The sequence below is a fragment of the Ziziphus jujuba genome, chromosome 2 (assembly GCF_031755915.1).
Source record: "Ziziphus jujuba cultivar Dongzao chromosome 2, ASM3175591v1".
NCBI lineage: Eukaryota > Viridiplantae > Streptophyta > Magnoliopsida > Rosales > Rhamnaceae > Ziziphus > Ziziphus jujuba.
The window spans coordinates 1,317,718-1,335,558 of NC_083380.1; the positions used below are offsets into that span (position 1 = coordinate 1,317,718).

General features: G+C 30.0%; 4 protein-coding genes across 5 annotated transcripts; all 4 read left to right on the forward strand.

The window, feature by feature from the left end:
• The first annotated feature begins 556 nt into the window (after positions 1 to 556).
• LOC107417523 (polygalacturonase) lies at positions 557 to 3,676 on the forward strand. Its single transcript, XM_048474197.2, is given in 9 exon segments — positions 557 to 862; positions 1,008 to 1,151; positions 1,548 to 1,712; positions 1,843 to 1,863; positions 1,960 to 2,167; positions 2,302 to 2,383; positions 2,512 to 2,620; positions 3,115 to 3,231; positions 3,342 to 3,676. Coding segments are annotated over 9 exon segments (1,314 nt in total). The 5' UTR covers positions 557 to 655; the 3' UTR covers positions 3,603 to 3,676.
• A 1,861-nt stretch (positions 3,677 to 5,537) lies between these two features.
• On the forward strand, positions 5,538 to 8,178 carry LOC107417524 (polygalacturonase QRT2-like). The gene is made up of 9 exons (XM_016026131.3): positions 5,538 to 5,993; positions 6,121 to 6,255; positions 6,380 to 6,544; positions 6,691 to 6,711; positions 6,863 to 7,070; positions 7,190 to 7,271; positions 7,400 to 7,508; positions 7,725 to 7,841; positions 7,945 to 8,178. The coding sequence occupies exons 1-9, from the start codon at positions 5,538 to 5,540 to the stop codon at positions 8,176 to 8,178; spliced, it is 1,527 nt and encodes a 508-aa protein (XP_015881617.3).
• Positions 8,179 to 10,251: 2,073 nt separating this feature from the next.
• On the forward strand, positions 10,252 to 13,183 carry LOC132800527 (polygalacturonase-like). The gene is made up of 9 exons (XM_060814450.1): positions 10,252 to 10,446; positions 10,556 to 10,699; positions 11,071 to 11,235; positions 11,349 to 11,369; positions 11,490 to 11,697; positions 11,824 to 11,905; positions 12,033 to 12,141; positions 12,594 to 12,710; positions 12,805 to 13,183. Exons 1-9 carry the CDS (start codon positions 10,252 to 10,254, stop codon positions 13,030 to 13,032), a joined length of 1,269 nt encoding a protein of 422 aa, XP_060670433.1. The 3' UTR covers positions 13,033 to 13,183.
• A 1,184-nt stretch (positions 13,184 to 14,367) lies between these two features.
• LOC107417547 (polygalacturonase-like) lies at positions 14,368 to 16,830 on the forward strand. 2 transcript variants are annotated; one of them, XM_060814618.1, is made up of 9 exons: positions 14,368 to 14,527; positions 14,644 to 14,778; positions 14,871 to 15,044; positions 15,159 to 15,179; positions 15,287 to 15,494; positions 15,626 to 15,707; positions 15,832 to 15,940; positions 16,203 to 16,319; positions 16,458 to 16,830. In XM_060814618.1, the coding sequence occupies exons 1-9, from the start codon at positions 14,384 to 14,386 to the stop codon at positions 16,677 to 16,679; spliced, it is 1,212 nt and encodes a 403-aa protein (XP_060670601.1). In that variant the 5' UTR covers positions 14,368 to 14,383; the 3' UTR covers positions 16,680 to 16,830. The 2 variants fall into 2 exon arrangements, with proteins under 2 accessions (XP_060670601.1, XP_060670602.1); XM_060814619.1 differs by lacking the exon at positions 15,159 to 15,179.
• Positions 16,831 to 17,841: the final 1,011 nt, after the last annotated feature.

Genomic DNA, 17,841 nt, shown 5'->3' on the forward strand with positions numbered 1-17,841 from the left:
TAACTAGTAAGCTTGAACAATTTTTATCTTTCGTACTTCAAAGAAATTTGCTCAAACAGGAAACTACTAAGAGACATTTTAGATTATGCTTCAATGTTTTCAGAAGCTTTAATCTTTCTAGAATTCTTTATCAGTTCGAGATATATGTAATATGTAGTCCTTAAATACGACACCGTATAGAACGGGGTGGCAGTATGATGCATGGTCCTGTGGTTGGTAAACAAGCAATATATATTTTAGAGCCAATTAACCAACCATAAAATTCAATATTCAATGATCAATTCCTTTTCAGCAGAAAAATTGTAAAAATGAAAGTCGGCTACCGGCCAAATGCTTCTTCCGTCTCAATCTCTTGCATCTCAATCCATAAACCTCTCTCTCTCTCTCTCTCTCTCTCTCTTTCTCTCTCTCTCTCTCTCTCTCTCTAGGAATAGGAATAGGAGTCCTTGTCATGATGAAGAACTTTCTCTAAGCAACAAAATGCAAACATACAAGGAAAGAAATTCCTCCACACCTCCTTTACAAATATATATATATATATATGATATAAGCTTTGATTAATTTCTTCATGAAAAGCTTTAGAAATTACATTAAACCCATTTTCCACATCTCAACTTTGTCGTGAATTACAATAGTAGTAGTAGATATTAGAAGGATGTCTAGGAAAGTCCATCTTCTACTTCCATTGCTTGTGGTGATATTGTTAGCTTCTTCTTTTTCCTTGTGTTTCAGTCACCGTGTTCATCCACATGCCGTGTTGAAGGTCTCTTCGCAAGCAAGCTCTCGTTCGGATGATTCTTCTCGGATAATTAATGTGGACGATTTTGGCGCTAAAGGTGATGGAAAAACAGATGACTCCAAGGTATCCAATATTGATCAGAATTTATATGCTAATTAAACTCTTGTAATATTTTTATTTTAATAAAAGATTGATGAGGTTAATTGATATGTATAATTTTTTTGGCGTTTTATTTTTTTATTTTTATTATTTTTAATAAATAATTTAGGCGTTTAAGGATGCTTGGAAGAAAGCTTGTTCGACCAAAGAGCCTGTAGTTCTCTTGGTTCCTAACAGCAAGTATCTGCTCAAGCCAATCAAATTCTCTGGTCCTTGCAAATCTAATCGTCGTAGAAATCATCTTGCATTAAGGGTCAGTTTTTCATGCACATACTACACTCATATATATATATATATATATGCATATATGTATATATTCTATTGCCATAAAAGCAAATGCATGTATATATTCGGGGTTAATAATTATATCATGCATGGAAACAATAGCTACTAATAACGATTATTATAGAATTTATTTACCAAAAAAAAAAAAAAAAACAATTATTATATACTTTTGTCATTTATTTCAAATTAAATTTCATCCTATATACTATTCTTGCATGACAAATCTTGATTTTGTTGTTGGAACTTGGAAATGGCTAAAATGAACTCTCTATTTTTGTAGCCATGCAAGAAATAATTGTCATTTTTTAACCATGTTGAGCTAGTTACATATTATTAATCCATTGTTTGTTTTAAATATTAATAGATTGAAGGAACAATTGTAGCTTCTGATGATCCATCGGACTACAAGGATAAAACACATTGGCTTGAGTTTGAAGAAATTGGCCACTTAGCAGTTGAAGGCGGTGGCACATTCGACGGCAATGGAAACATTTGGTGGCAAAACTCTTGCAAAGTTAACAAATCTTTAGTACGTACTTTTTCATATATAATCAAATTTCTTTTCTTTAATTTAAGTTTAAATTTTTAATTATATATATGTATATATTTAGTTAATTCAGTGACTGATATTGGTTTCTTTTTTTTCTTAATTTTCACAGCCTTGCTCAGCCGCTCCAACTGTAAGTTTGTTTATTGAAATATTTCCTATAATATATATTTATATCGGCATTCAGACATAATTATTTTTCTTTCTTTGCTGTTTGAATATCTTTTAGGCTGTGACTTTCACTAGATGCAAAAATCTGAGAGTAACCAATTTGAAGTTCCTGAATGCACAAAAGATGCATCTTTCATTCCAAAAGTGTGTGAATGTGAAAGCTTCCAATCTTAAGCTAACTGCACCAGAACATAGCCCCAATTCCGATGGAATTCATATCACAGCAACAAGAAACATTGGGCTAACTAACTGTGTCATTGGAACTGGTAATCAACCCACACAAAAAAATTAGAACTGTTTAATTAATTATATTTACATTTTACACAATTTGAATCAACATATATAATATCTAAACTAAATTATTTATTTATTTATTTATTGGTTTTTCTCTTTTTGGCAGGTGATGACTGTATTTCCATTGTTAGTGGGTCAAAAAATATTCAAGCTACAGATATAATCTGCGGACCAGGTCATGGAATAAGGTAGAAAGACATTAAGTATCTACTTTTATAAGGATATTATATATTAATTATACTCTGTTTTTATGACCTTATTTATCTAATAAATCAAGACTAATAACATAATAATAATATATTATTAATTTTTGTAGCATTGGAAGCTTGGGAGCTAGAAATTCAGAAGGTCATGTATCCAATGTGTTTGTGAACAGAGCAACACTTAAAGGAACCACTAACGGACTAAGAATAAAGACTTGGCAGGTAACATACTTTCAATTTCCAATACTTTTTTTTTTATTTTTTAAATTTGTTTGGGGGCATATTTAACTTATTATAGCTGCATCATCTCTAGGCGGTCCTTTGAACCCCGCAAAATAAGAACTTAGAAAAAAGGTGTCAAATTATGAGAAAAAAGTATTAGTACTCTTTGGATTTTTGTTTAGTCACTTTGCAATTTATGTGCATTATCTAGACCCAAAATTTGTACATTAACCACTTCCTTTCTTGTTTCGCAACAAGAAATACTTGACCAACACGCTACTTCTCCCTGCTGACCTATACATGACCTATAAAACTTGTTTAGCCAACAACTTTATGCATACCAATAGTTTCCTTACTTTTTTAACATGTTTAGATGCATCTTTTTTTTTTAAAATTTTTTTTTTCAAAACTGAAAGTAATTATTCTAATACATATCGAATTAATTAGTGATGCAATGGCAATTTTACCAAATAAAATGTTGATTGATAATGCAGGGAGGATCCGGATATGCAAAAAATATCTGGTTTCAAAATATTATGATGGATAGAGTGAAAAATCCAATAATCATAGATTAAGACTACTGTGATCAGAAAACACCATGTCATGAACAGGTAAAAAACCCAGTAAAACCCATAATCTAAAAGCTGGATTAGTTTGGTATATATCCTTGTTTAAAACAACAAATTGATATTGAATTTGATATTTGGGGTATTATTGGCAGAAATCAACGGTGCAAATCAGCAATGTAATTTACAGTAACATCAATGGAACTAGCAGTTCAGAAGTGGCAATTAGGTTGGACTGCAGTGAAAGCTTTCCGTGCCAAAGGATTGTTATGCAAGATGTGAATTTCAAACCTGATGGTAACGATATTGATAATGTTGAAGGTTCATGTAAGAATGTTCAATTGAGGACGAGAGGGAAGGTTTCTCCAAGTTGCTCTTCAGGAGAAGACAAAGAATTAACTCATAGTTTTAATTAATTTGTAGATAATGTACACGATTATGTGGATTGAATTCAATATTCATATTTATTGAGCTTAAAGGAAAATGTTTATCTATAGTTTGACAATTTACTCAATTCAAAGCATTTTTTATGTTATAATACACCCTGTTATAGTAAAAAAATAAATAAAAAAATAAAAAATAAAGCCTGATCGTGAAGACCCAAAAAAAAAAAAAAAAAAAATTGTAAAAAGAATCAACTAATTCGTGGTTTAGAACAGATACACTCATATATAAAACAGAAAAAATTAAAACGAAAAAACAAAAATGAATTTATAATCCCAAATTTCAGTTATGGCTCAATTGTGGACTTTAGATATGGGCTTGTGTTGGTTAGGTGGATGTTAAGTTTGGGCTTATTTTGGATAGTAGCATGAGTTTGTTGGACTTTCTCTCTGTTATCCTTGAAAATGCAAAGAATTTCCATATTGCCGCGGTGAACTATTAATTAGTTCAAAAAAAAATTTTCATATTGTCAAATAATATGAAAAAAGGCAATTGATTAACTTCTTTGAAACTTTTTATTTTATTTTATTTTTTGTTATAAATACATATAGAAAGATATATAGACATAAGATTAATTGGAGGGCTAACTGCCAATACATTTTCTGAACTCTGAAGCTCAAGTAGTGCTTTGGTTTATAAGATTTAATTATTAGACAAATTAAAAAAAAAAAACAAAAAAACAAAAAACAAAAAACAAAAACAGTATCCTTATACGACAACTTATATTACATACCAAAAGAAGTTTGATTCAAATGGGAAACTAGCTAGTTTGAGACATATTAGATTACCAATAATTAATGTTAAACCTTTAATCTGTCTAGAATTTATCAATTTGAGATGCATATGTAATAATAGTCTATAATCATGCATCCTCCTGGTGTATTGGTTAACAAAGCACAAGACAAACTCAAATTCAATTCCTTTTCAGCTGAAAAATTTTAAGTATAAATATAACACACACACACACACACACACACACATATATATATATATATATATATATATATATATATATATTTCTAAGTTATTATATTTCCTAGCCTTTTTTACAAAATAATGTTTCAAAATCCACTTCTAGTTTCAAAATATGTAAAAATTAGCGCAACAGCCACCATAATAATAAATAATACTATTTCTTTATAAATAACACTATTTCTTTGATGCTTCGTTATTGTAAGATCGCTTACAACAGACTATATTTTAGTCTATTATCAAAAATAGATTTCTATTAGTATCGAACTAGCGTATTTTTTAATAAAATTATATATATATATATATATATATATATATATATATATATATATATATATATATATATATATATATATATATTCATTCTTATGATCAAATTTTCAACTATGGATATGGTGTCTTATTCAATTTTCGTCAGGCCAGTTAGATATAATTAATTAGCCGAAGAATGTCTCAACATGTGGATAGCATGACAATTTTTTTTTTTTAATTGTCTAGTTTATATATAGAAATGATTTGCGAACCACTACATATATGCTATATCTTCAAAAAAAAGGATTGACCCTCTATATTGTGCAGACCACAAAGTTTCTTGCATACCAGTATATGTATATGTATATATATATATATATATATATAACACATGTGATGAGGTACCAAAATTAAATATAGTTTTCTAGAACAACTGGATGAAATAAATTGATCACCAACAAAAATAAAGTGATTAATATAAATTACCACAACAATATATATTCAACAAACTATGAGAAATTTTTGAAAATCAAATTTGGCTATATGCCTCAAAAAGCTTCTTACATCTTTGACTCTTGATCAATTCATGATGAAGAACTTTCTTTAGTCAATAAGCATACTCTGTCCCAACAGAAAATAGAGAAAAGAAGGAAAGAAAGAAAGAAATTATGAAATTCCCCACCATGAAAAACCACAGAAAATTCCCTGATACTTGTTATGTAGCCATTCCAGCTGAGGTTCTTCAAGCTACTTTGCCATCAAAAAGTCGTGCACTTCCAAGTACGAAGTACCTGAAAATCGTTCTTGTCCTAGCAATTCTTGTAATATTCTTAGCTTTTTCTTCCTTGTCCTTCAGTTGTGAAAAAGAGGCACTAGAAATTGCCAATAATGCCATTACTATTCCAGTACTTAGCTATGACCCCAACATTATTGGTGGCTATAATACTGTTTCTATTCATAGAAATGAGATGAAGGTCGTCCATGAAAGCTTGCTTAAATTTCAGTCCCATATCACTAATCTTTACAAGATCATATCATGGTGGTTTTCTTCAGCAAAAAGAATTCCTTCAACAAAGACTAGCACATTAAATGTCCATGATTTCGGAGCTAAAGGTGATGGAATAACAGATGATAGTGAGGTATATATAACTAGAATAATTACTTCGGTCCAATCCTACAAACTCTGTTTTTTAATATATTATACATTGAGCTGGTGGCTCTTTTCTTTTCTATTGTTATTATTTTTTAATTTTTTCCTTCGTTCAGGCATTCAAGGAAGCTTGGAATAGAGCTTGTTCCTCCGAAGGTCAACGTGTAGTTCTCTTGATTCCTAGGAGCAATTATATGCTAAAGCCAATGAAATTTTCAGGCCCTTGCAAATCTGATCATCTCATAATGAAGGTGAGTTTGTGCATGCATGGATATATACATATATATACATGGTACTACAACGTGTTAATTGTAATATTATATGAATAATTAGTTTTCTGTATAAGTCATATTTCTTGTTCATTCAATTAAACAGATGAAAGGGACAATCAAAGCTTCTCAAAACCGAACAGATTACAAAAATAAAGCATATTGGATTGTGTTTCAAAAGCTTCAAAACTTTAGAGTAGAAGGTGGTGGCCTTTTTGACGGCAATGGAAGGATATGGTGGCAAGACTCTTGTAAACTTAACAAATCTCTTGTATGTCTTTTCATTATCAAAATTTATTATTACATATGTGTGTATATATATATATATATATATATATATGTTTCTTACATTTTGGTAACGAATACTTTGTCCAATAATTAATGACTAAGACCAATTTCTTCCTTTTTGATCCCCAGCCTTGCACAGGCGCACCAAATGTAAGTTTGTGGATCTTAATTTGTTTATTTTCTACTAAGACATATAATTAACTATCTAATGTCAATTTAAGATGAAAATTCTTGTTAATATATACAGTTATATAGGAATTCAATCAATGTTGATTTTGAATTTTAATTGTTTTGATTGCAGGCTGTGAATTTCATTAGATGCAACAATCTGAAAGTAGATAATCTGAGGTTCAGGAATGCACAAAAAATGCATCTGGTATTTGAAAAGTGTGTGAATGTTAAAGTTTTGAATCTCAAGATAAGTGCACCAGAAGATAGCCCCAACACCGATGGAATTCATGTCACAAGAACACAAAACCTCAAGATAGCCAACTGTGTCATCAAGACAGGTCCACTAAGAATATATGTTGTAGCTAACATATAATATTTGAAGAACATAGTATTAGCAAAGCCTATAATAATATATATGTTCTCTAAATTACCTATTTTCTTTTTCTCAATATTGCAGGTGATGACTGCATTTCCATTGTAGGTGCGTCAAAAAATATTGGAGCTACCGATATAACATGTGGACCAGGTCATGGAATTAGGTGGGGCATTGAATAAGCTTTTTATTAAATTGGGAAATGGTAGTTCTTCTATAACAAATTCTTATATACAATCAATTAAAATTGTCTGCTAATATATGTAATAGTGTATAAATAATATTATTTTGCAGCATTGGAAGCTTGGGAGCCAGAAATTCAGTTGATTATGTCTCCTATGTGGTTGTGAATAAAGCAACATTTTCAGGAACCACCAATGGAGTAAGAATCAAGACTTGGCAGGTGCAGAGTGCTTAATTTCAAATATCCAATATATTTTTTTGACATTTGACTAATATAGTGAAAAAGTAATGGTCTTGGGATAGATATTTTGTTTAGTAACCAAATTAATATTTTCCTTCAATATTTAGGTTCATTTAAGGTTTATATAATTTCCTCTGCTTCTCTCTGTTTGTTACAAGTCTCAGGCATAAAAAAGCCAAATTGTTGATTATGCAGGGAGGGTCCGGATATGCAAAAAACATTAGGTTTCAAAACATTACAATGCAGAATGTGAGAAATCCAATAATCATAGATCAACATTATTGTGATCAAAGAGAACCATGCTTAGAACAGGTACATAATAAAAACTCATTAAACCCATATTCCATATAGTTGGCTCTATATGTAGGAATAATTTTGGTATTTTTGTACATGAATAATTTTGGATATTTGGCAGGACTCAGCTGTGCAGATTAGCAATGTAGTGTACAGTAGCATCAAAGGAACTAGTACTTCAGAAGTGGCATTGAGATTTGACTGCAGCAACAGCTTTCCATGTCAAGGTATTTTCTTGCAAGATGTGGATTTACAACCTCATGAAAGAGTTCATGATCCCCATAAAAGAGTTGTTGCTTCATGTAACAATGTTATGTTGACGAAAACCATAAGGATATCACCAAATTGTTCTTGAGGAGGAAAAGGAAGCTAAGCCTGCTTTCTTTTGCTCTAGTACAGATATGGATGTTGTAAATTATTCATATATATATATATATAGTCATATGATTATTGGTAAGTGAAATTTTAAATCAATTATATGTTTTCACTGTATATATTTGTAGTAAAATTTTGAATAAAGAAAGATATATGTGTTCGATTTTAATTGCTTTAACCACAAAGACCCAATATTTGATCCTACTAGGATATTTGACCAAGTTCATCAGGGTACTTTTATATATATGTACAAATCAAAGAACATCTTGAACCGCAAAATAAAATCTTAGAAACCAACAAAACTATTCAATGGCCCGGTCAATAGATAAAAGTAAGCCATTGACAGAGGAGACATTTGGTCAATAGATAAAAGTAAGCCATTGACAGAGGAGACATTTGACGTGCAATGTCATGGTAGAAGGAACCCTAAAGACAAAAGAGTTGCAATTGCAAATACGCTCATAAATCAGATAATAATAATAATAAAAAAAAGGACCAAAAAAGAATTTAATAATCCCAAATATCAGTCATAGTTCAATTGTGGACTTTAGAAGCTCGGGCTTCTTTTGGGTTGGTGGGTTTCAGGTTTGGGCTTATGTCGGTTAGTTGCGTTTCTTATTTTAAGAACCTGTCGTTTTAAGGCAGGGTTTGTTTGTTATATTTTATAATTTTTTTATCCTTCAAAACGTAAAAAATTTCCACATTGCCGTTGTGAACTATTAATTATACTTTTTTTTTTTTTAAGGAACTACTATTAATTAGTTTAAAAAAAAAATTCATATTGTCTCCCTTTCAATCATTTGTCAAAAAATAATATGAAAAAAAAAGGGGCCAGAGCCAAGAAAAGGAATTATTTAACTTCTTTTGAACTTTATTATTATTATTATTGATTAGGGGTGTGTCTTTGATTTGTAGGGGATTTCCCTTGTTTGATTTTGTCTAACATTTTTCTTATAATTTCTTTTTTCTTTTTAATAAAATAATGTCTATAGTAATTATAATTTTGGGAGCGCCTACATAGTAGGGATATCCTGCTATTTTTTTTTTTTTTTAATCTTAGTTATTACCTTTTAGTATTATTATAATAATAATTATTATTATATTTGTAGCATAAAATTAAATAACATGTTATAGTATAAAATATAAGATTAAAAAGATGCTCACTATTTAGGATGTATGTATTACGTATACTGCTCTGCTCCATTATTTGTTTTTGTTTTTGTTTGAATTTCAATATAAAATGGAATATAAAATTAACAATCATATATATATATATATATAATGGATGAAGGCATGCATCATGTGTATAATCGTAAGTGGACTAATAATATTTTCAAAGCCATTTTGGCGGTCAAAATTAATTAATGGAAAATTAGACTTTTGAATGTTGAGATTCTACTGCCATTAATATATAAGTACGTACAGATAGATATGTAGATATAAAGGTTAATTAGAAGGCTAATATATTTTCTGTACTCTAAAGCTCAAGGAATGCCTTGGCCTATAAGATTTAATTAAGTTAGATAAAAAATGAAAATTAAAAAAACCAAAACAGAACTATTTATATTACCGACTAAAACGAAATTTAAAACTAGCTAGTTTCGGAAAGATTAGATTGCTTTAATCTCTATCTAGAATTTTATCAAGTCCATTGGGGATACATATGTAATAATAGTCTTTAGTAAAGAGTAGCAAAATCATGAATGATACTCCTAGTGTAATTGGTTAACAAAGCACAAGACTAACTCAAATTCACTTCCTTCTTAGCTGAAAATAAAATTGTGAAAGTGGACACAAATGCTTCTTCCTAGTTCCTCTCAATCTCATTGCGTCTCAATTAATCCATAACTTTCAACTCTGTTTAGGAATCGGACTCCTTGACATGAAAAAACTTTCTCTACCCAAGAAACAATATATATATATATATATATATATATATATAGGCTTAGATTACTTCATGAAAAGCTATAGAAATTAAGCTCGTTCTATATTCTTGTCAATTCTTCAAAGTTTCTTCATCCAAAAGTGTGTCAAAACAGTAGTAGAAGAAAAGATGTCTAGGAAAATCCATCTTCTTCTTCCATTGCTTCTGGTGATATTTTCAGCTTCTTTTTCCTTGTCTTTCAGTCATGGTGTTCATCGAAAGGGCATGCCAAAGATATCATCTCTAGCAAGCTCTCGTCCGTATAAGATAATTAATGTTGATGATTTTGGAGCGAAAGGAGATGGAAAAACAGATGACAGTAAGGTATGCGTATATGTATATGAAATACTCAAGAAACAAGATTTCTTTTTTTTTTTTTTTTTTAATTAAAAATTGAGTTATTTACTTGGTATATATTTTTTCAATATTTTAGGCCTTTAAGAGTGCTTGGAACAAAGCTTGTTCCTCCGAAGATCCTGTTGTTCTCTTAGTCCCTAACAACAAATATCTGCTCAAGCCAATGAGATTCTCTGGTCCTTGCAAATCGGATCAACTTAATAATCATCGTATACTAAGGGTAAGGATTTTTTTATTTTTTATTTTAATTTGCATGCATAGTTTCATGTACATACTACACTCATATATACATATATATAAATGTTATATTTATATGTATTTATGTATGTGGGTTAATAATTATAACATGCATGGAAACAAATTCTGGTAAAGACTGACATTGTTTATTTCTGATAATATTTCCATCATATATATGTATAGCTTTCTTGCATGACAAGCTTTGATTTTGTTGTTTGTATTTTTATGCCTAACAAAAAGAAATTAATTTTGATTTTTGTAGCCATGCATGAAATAATTATTATCTGCTAAAGTTAGTTTTAAACAATGAGCTAGTTACGTATTAACTTTTTGGTTGTTCTTAAATATAAATAGATCAAAGGAACAATCGTAGCTTCCGATGATCGATCGGATTACAAAGATAGACGACATTGGCTTGTGTTTGAGGAAATTGACCACTTAAGAGTTGAAGGCAGTGGCACATTCGATGGCAATGGAAAGATTTGGTGGCAAAAGTCTTGCAAAATCAACAAATCTCTTGTACGTATTTCCATAATCAAAATTCTAATAATTTTCTTTAGTTTTTATTTTAATAACAATATAGTTCAATAGACTAACATTAGTCTCTTCTTTTTCTTTCTTAATTTTAACAGCCTTGCTCAGCCGCTCCAACTGTAAGTTTTGTTCTTTTATTTTTATTTTTATTCATTTATAGAAATTATTCTTATAATATTTGTTTTGGTCTCGAACTTATAGTTAATTTTTCTTGTTTGGTTATTTGAATTTTCTCTTAGGCTGTGACTTTTATTAGATGCAACCATCTGAGAGTAGCAGGTTTGAACTTCTTGAATGCACAGAAGATGCATCTTTCATTCCAAAAATGTGTGAATGTGAAAGCTTTGAATCTGAAGCTGACAGCACCAGAACATAGCCCCAATACCGATGGAATTCACATCACAGCAACAAGAAACATTAGGCTAAGTAATTGCACCATTGGGACAGGTAATGAAACCATAGGAAAAAAAAAAATTAAAGTAACAATCATATAATATAAGCAAAATATTACAATATATTCACATGTAATATATTCATTAAATTATTTTGTTTTGGTTTTCTCTTCTTATACAGGTGATGACTGTATTTCCATTGTTAGTGGGTCAAAAAATATTCTAGCTACGGATATAACTTGCGGACCAGGTCATGGAATAAGGTGGGGCAAAATTTATAAGCTTCTCACATATGCTTTTATAGGGATATTGTATTATTATAGTTTGTTCCTAAAATCTTACCTAATAACTAAAAGTATGTTAACAAATAATATAATGTTTATTTTTCAGCATTGGAAGCTTGGGAGCCAGAAATTCAGAAGATCATGTATCCAATGTGTTTGTGGACAGAGCAACATTTACAGGAACCACCAATGGAGTAAGAATAAAGACTTGGCAGGTAACTAATATTACTTTCAATTTCAGTGTTTTTTTTTTTTTTTTTTTTTTTGGGCATATGTACATTATTTTAGCTGCATCATATATCAGGTGGTCCTTTGATCACCCACAAAACGAAAACTTGGGGAAAAAAATGTCAAATAATAATGTATGAAGATGTTTTGGTCTTTGGATATGTTATATAAGTTAGACCTACATTAACGACTTCCTTGACCAACACATTATTACTTACTCTTGACCTATAAAAGTTGGGTTGGCCAACAGCTCTATACATACCAATACTTTGCTTTATTTCCACCAATAAGAAATTGTTTAAATTCACTCTCCTCTGTTTATTTTGTTTTTTTTGTTTAGTTTATTTCTTCCGTTGCCAAACCAAAAGCTAAGTTTTAGTGCAAAGTCAATTATGTGATTGCAATTATTTACATAGCAAAATGTTGACTGATAATGCAGGGAGGTTCTGGATATGCAAAAGTCATCAGGTTTCTGAATATTATAATGAACAGAGTGAAGAATCCAATAATCATAGATCAAGATTACTGTGATCAAAAGAAACCATGCCATGAACAGGTAAAACCCATTAAACCCAAAATCTAAAAGTTAAGCTCAACTAATTTAGAGTAATAAAACTAATTTTCTTATATTATTTTGCGGCTATTTGCAGAAATCAGCTGTGCAGATAAGCAACGTGATTTACAGCAACATAACCGGAACTAGCAGCTCAAAAGTGGCAATCAAATTGGATTGTAGCGAGAACCTTCCATGCCAAGATATTGTGATGCATGATGTGAATTTGGTAACTAATCATGGAAAAGATGATGATAATGTTAAAGCTTCATGTGAGAATGTTCATTTTAAGAGAACACCAAGAAAGGTTTTTCCAAGCTGCTAGATCTTGATAGAGGAAAAGAAAAATTCTTTGAAGTGTGGATGTTTGATTTACTTTGTAAATAGATTTACTTATACATATTATGTTTTTTGGGGGGACGAATACAATGCACATATATTTTTCGAATTCAATATATTTCATAGCTGTTTATGATTAGTTTCATACAAAGTAGTTTTACAATTTATCCAGTTTAGAGCCTTTTTTATGTTATAATATGTACACTTACGTGATTAACAACCCTAATAGTAAAAAACGTGATGATGACCCAAATTAAAGAATACATGTACATACATAGTTCAAATGAATATGTTTATTTGTTTTTTATAGTTAAATCTGATTAAGTAATTTCTACAAGGCACAAAAACATCATTAATTCAGTGTACACAAACAATTACCTAAGATTTTTTTCTGAAGTAAACGATCAAACCAATGAAAAGTTTATGATAAACCTATTTATTTTTTAAAATCTAAATTGCTTTTCCCCACTGCTAATTAATTAGTTATTTTTTTCTAATGTGTGAATCATTCGCCTGTCTGTCCTGGCATGGTATCTCGTAGAGGAGAAAAAGAGATGGACTTTAAGTTTGGGCTTTCTATATGTTTCCAAGTTGGAATTGGGCCTTGAGGTCATGTCGCCCATTTGATCTATTTCACAAAAAAATTAAATAAATAAAATCAAGTAAATTATATTTTTCTTCTTAATTATTAGTTTAAAAAGAATTGTCGTATATGTGTGTATATATATATATATATATACATTATGTGGATTATAACGGGGTTTGAGCCAAGTAGAGGCAACTTGTTTATTTTAATACAATGTTTTAATTGTTATTACTATTCATTACTATATATATTATTTTTAGCATAAAATTAAATAACATGTTATATTATTTGATATATATTAAATCAAACATTATCACATGTAATATAACTTATATGGAAATATGCCTCATGATTATTTATATCTAGTTTGTTTGGGTGTATATTGTCTCTATATATATATACATATAACAAATTGAAGAAATAAACTATTATATTTTGTGAAAGCGTGTGGTGATATACAAACGACTCTACAGCGGATATGTTTGTCTCTGAAGGCTGGACTCGGCCCCATCTGCAGACCATAAACTTAGTAATTTAATTTCTTAATTAGATAAATATATAAATTGTAATTCGTTTATTTTTTTCAAAAGAATTGAAGAGACATAAGTGCAAAATATGAAAATAGAAGGGTTATCTTGAAATTACATATAAATATTATAGGTTGTCCTTTCAACCAACAAAAGCTAGCTAGAGCTATAAAAGCTAATTCAATAAGCATCAGATTCCTTCAAGCTAGATTAGTTATAATAAAATGCTTATGAAAATCATTACTCTTCCAGCAACACTACTACTTATCCTAATATTCTTAGCTTCTTCAGCTTCTCCTGATCATCATCGCAAATTTAATGTCCATGACTTTGGCGCTAAAGGTGATGGAATCACAGATGATAGTAAGGTAGTACAAGAAAAGTATTTACTTATACATTCAATATTCAATTAGCGCTGATTAGTTAAATTAAAACTCTGTTTTGTTAATTTATTTTGGAGGATTAATATTTTATTTATGTGTAGGCTTTTAATGAAGCTTGGAAGAGGGCTTGTAATTCCTGGGAAAAGCATGTTGTTGTCTTGGTCCCTAACAGCAAGTATATGCTAAAGCCAGTAAATTTCTCAGGTCCTTGCAATTCTGATCAGATTACATTCAAGGTGAGTTTAGTTGAACAGATTATTATATATTACTTAAATTTTGAACTATAATATAGGTTATATAATTGGATTTATGTTAATTAATTGAGTAGATCAAAGGGAAAATTGTAGCTTCTGAAAATCGATCAGATTACGAAAAAGATACAGAACATTGGCTTGTGTTTGAAGAGATTCACAACCTTAGAGTTGATGGTGGTGGCACCGGAATTTTCGATGGCAAAGGAAGAGTATGGTGGCAAACCTCTTGCAAAGTTAACAGATCCCTTGTAAGTCTCTTTTCATTGATTTATCATGAAATTCTTACATAATATTGATTTTCTTCTTAATTTTCTTGTTAATATCTTTTTTTTCTTTTTTTTTCCAATTCATATGTTTCACAGCCTTGCACAAGCCTTCCATATGTAAGTTAATTGGAGGAAGTTTTCTATATTTGTTTCTTAAATTTGGAATTTTGCTTTTGTTGTTTTTTTGTTTGTTTTGCTGAATTTTTTTTATCTGTCTTTAAAAGGCTGTGACTTTCATTGGATGCACAAAATTGAGAGTAGAAAACCTCAAGTTCAGGAATGCACAAAAGATGCATTTATCTTTTGAAAGGTGTGAGAAAGTGAGAGCTTTGAATTTGAGGCTAACGGCACCAGAACATAGCCCCAACACCGATGGAATTCATGTTGAAGGAACACACAATATCAACATTAGAAACTGTGTTATGAGAACAGGCCAGTACTCAACCAACCAAAAACCCAAAAAAAATAAAATTAAACAAATAAAATATAATATAATATATTTGATATTTAAATTATATGTGTGTGTGTGTATATATATTTATATATAATTTCTTCCACTGCAGGGGATGACTGTATTTCTATAGTAAGCGGGTCAAAAAATGTTCGAGCTACAGATATAACCTGTGGACCAGGCCATGGAATAAGGTCAGACAGTTGTATTATGTGCTTAATAAATTATTATATTAAAATATACAAAAATCATATGTATAGTTTGTTATACATTTATGTTACATGTTAATGAAATAAGAATGCGTTGTACATCTTTCAGCATCGGAAGCTTGGGAGCTAGGAATTCATCAGCTAATGTCTCCAATGTATTTGTGAATAGAGCAATATTTTCAGGAACCACTAATGGATTAAGAATCAAGACTTGGCAGGTACAAAACAGAGCGCTTTCAAATTTCAAATTTCAAAATTTTCTTACCTAAATTTATACATGGATGTCAAACAAATTGAAAAAAAAAAAAAAAATGATTACTTTACTATCTTTTTCGCTTTTTCCTTTTGAAAACTAAACACAAACTTTTCGTTTGAAGAGCCAAAAAAATTAGTTTTTTAGTAGAAGCCCAGATGAGCTCATGCACATGACAGCAGTAAATTGAAAATTAAAAAAATGAAATAAAATGTTTATTTATGCAGGGAGGCTCCGGATATGCAAAGAAGATCAGGTTTGAAAATATTACAATGCATAATGTGACCAATCCAATAATCATAGATCAATATTATTGTGATCAGGTGGAACCATGTCAAGAGCAGGTAAATAAAATCCCTACTAAACCCCATAATCTATATATATATATATATATACATAGATATATTATATAATAATGGACTTTAATATCCCTGGTTTAATTTTAGCGGATGAAAATGGTATAATTTTGGGGGAATTGGCAGGTCTCTGCTGTGCAGATAAGCAAAGTGGTGTACAGAAGTATCCAAGGAACAAGCAGTGCAGGGGAGGCAATCAGGTTCAATTGCAGCAAACACTTTCCATGTCAAGGGATTTTATTGGAAGATATCAATTTAAAATCTTATGGAGATGTTCGTCAAAGTGCTAAAGCTTCATGTAGCAATGTTAAATTCAAGATTAAAGGGAAAGCTTCTCCAAGTTGCTAGCTTTTGTCTTGATAAGATCAGGGAAAAGGGTGGAAATTAAACCCTTGATTCTTTTTTTCCTCTTTAATAGCTTATGTTAATTTGTAAACGATATATAGGTAATGTGGGGATATAAATATTGGATATATTATTATATAACTATTTAACCATATATTTAGCTTTGCAACCCAAAAAAAAGGATCAATATTTTTGTTGTGCTCCTTTAATCACGAAAAACACATAAAACCAACACAAAAACAAAGAAAGACAAAAAATCATGAAAATTGAAAAGAAAAAATATATTATTTATTATGAAATTTATATACAAAATTTTTTTTCTAAAACTCTCTCTCTTGGATTTTAAAAAACCTACGTTGTTTCTAATGTGTGTTATATTACAAGACTGAAATCGGACATCTATTTATAATACTTTCTAAAGTTGAAAGTCCAAGGTTAAAATCGTAATAGACCAGACTTTAGGAGAAAAAGCTGAACCTCTACAATTTTAACGTGGGAAACAAAGGACTTAATATTCTAAATGGCAGGCATGAAACTGACCATTAATTCATAAATATAGATTAGAGTTGAATATGCCCGGTTTTAATTAAAATGGGGCCCTGATAAAAAAATAAAAATGGGGCCATGCCTTATATATTGTTATTCAACCATGGTTTATGTACAAACTAACAAAACAGAGAGCTTTTTAAATTATAAAATTTTGTCATTCATTTTGTCTCCAATAAAATATATTTTTGTAGGGATTAGAAAGATAGAAATTCATCATCATTGCTCTAACCTTCGCTGAACTTTGTCCCTAGCTAGGAGGCAATGAAATGTGTTCGTTGATGTGTAAAAATTCTACATATTATAGGGACTTTGTTCACGCACCATAAATAATTTGTTTCCTCTGAATGTTTTATTAATTATATTTCCGTTTGTTGGCAAGCGTAGGTTGGTATGAAGAAAAAGACTACCTGTCTGTTTTGACAAAACATGCTTCAAATCCACTTTTTGCTTCAAAAAGTCTAAACTAGCTCAATAACAACAATAGTAATAATTAATACCATACATTCAACATTTTTGAAATTTCAGTCCCTGTTTTTAAGTTAATATAAATTAACATGTTATAATATATATGTACATGATCACATGTAGCATAAACTAATTATAGATATAATTGTAT

Coding starts and splice junctions, on each gene's coding strand:
- LOC107417524 (XM_016026131.3), top strand. CDS start 5,538: ATGAAAAACCACAGAAAATTCCCTGATACTTGTTATGTAGCCATTCCA. Junction 5,994..6,120: donor GAATAACAGATGATAGTGAG/GTATATATAACT, acceptor TCCTTCGTTCAG/GCATTCAAGGAAGCTTGGAA. Junction 7,071..7,189: donor CAACTGTGTCATCAAGACAG/GTCCACTAAGAA, acceptor TCAATATTGCAG/GTGATGACTGCATTTCCATT.
- LOC107417547 (XM_060814618.1), top strand. CDS start 14,384: ATGCTTATGAAAATCATTACTCTTCCAGCAACACTACTACTTATCCTA. Junction 14,779..14,870: donor CTGATCAGATTACATTCAAG/GTGAGTTTAGTT, acceptor TTAATTGAGTAG/ATCAAAGGGAAAATTGTAGC. Junction 15,708..15,831: donor GGACCAGGCCATGGAATAAG/GTCAGACAGTTG, acceptor TACATCTTTCAG/CATCGGAAGCTTGGGAGCTA.
- LOC132800527 (XM_060814450.1), top strand. CDS start 10,252: ATGTCTAGGAAAATCCATCTTCTTCTTCCATTGCTTCTGGTGATATTT. Junction 11,906..12,032: donor GGACCAGGTCATGGAATAAG/GTGGGGCAAAAT, acceptor TTTATTTTTCAG/CATTGGAAGCTTGGGAGCCA. Junction 12,142..12,593: donor TAAGAATAAAGACTTGGCAG/GTAACTAATATT, acceptor CTGATAATGCAG/GGAGGTTCTGGATATGCAAA.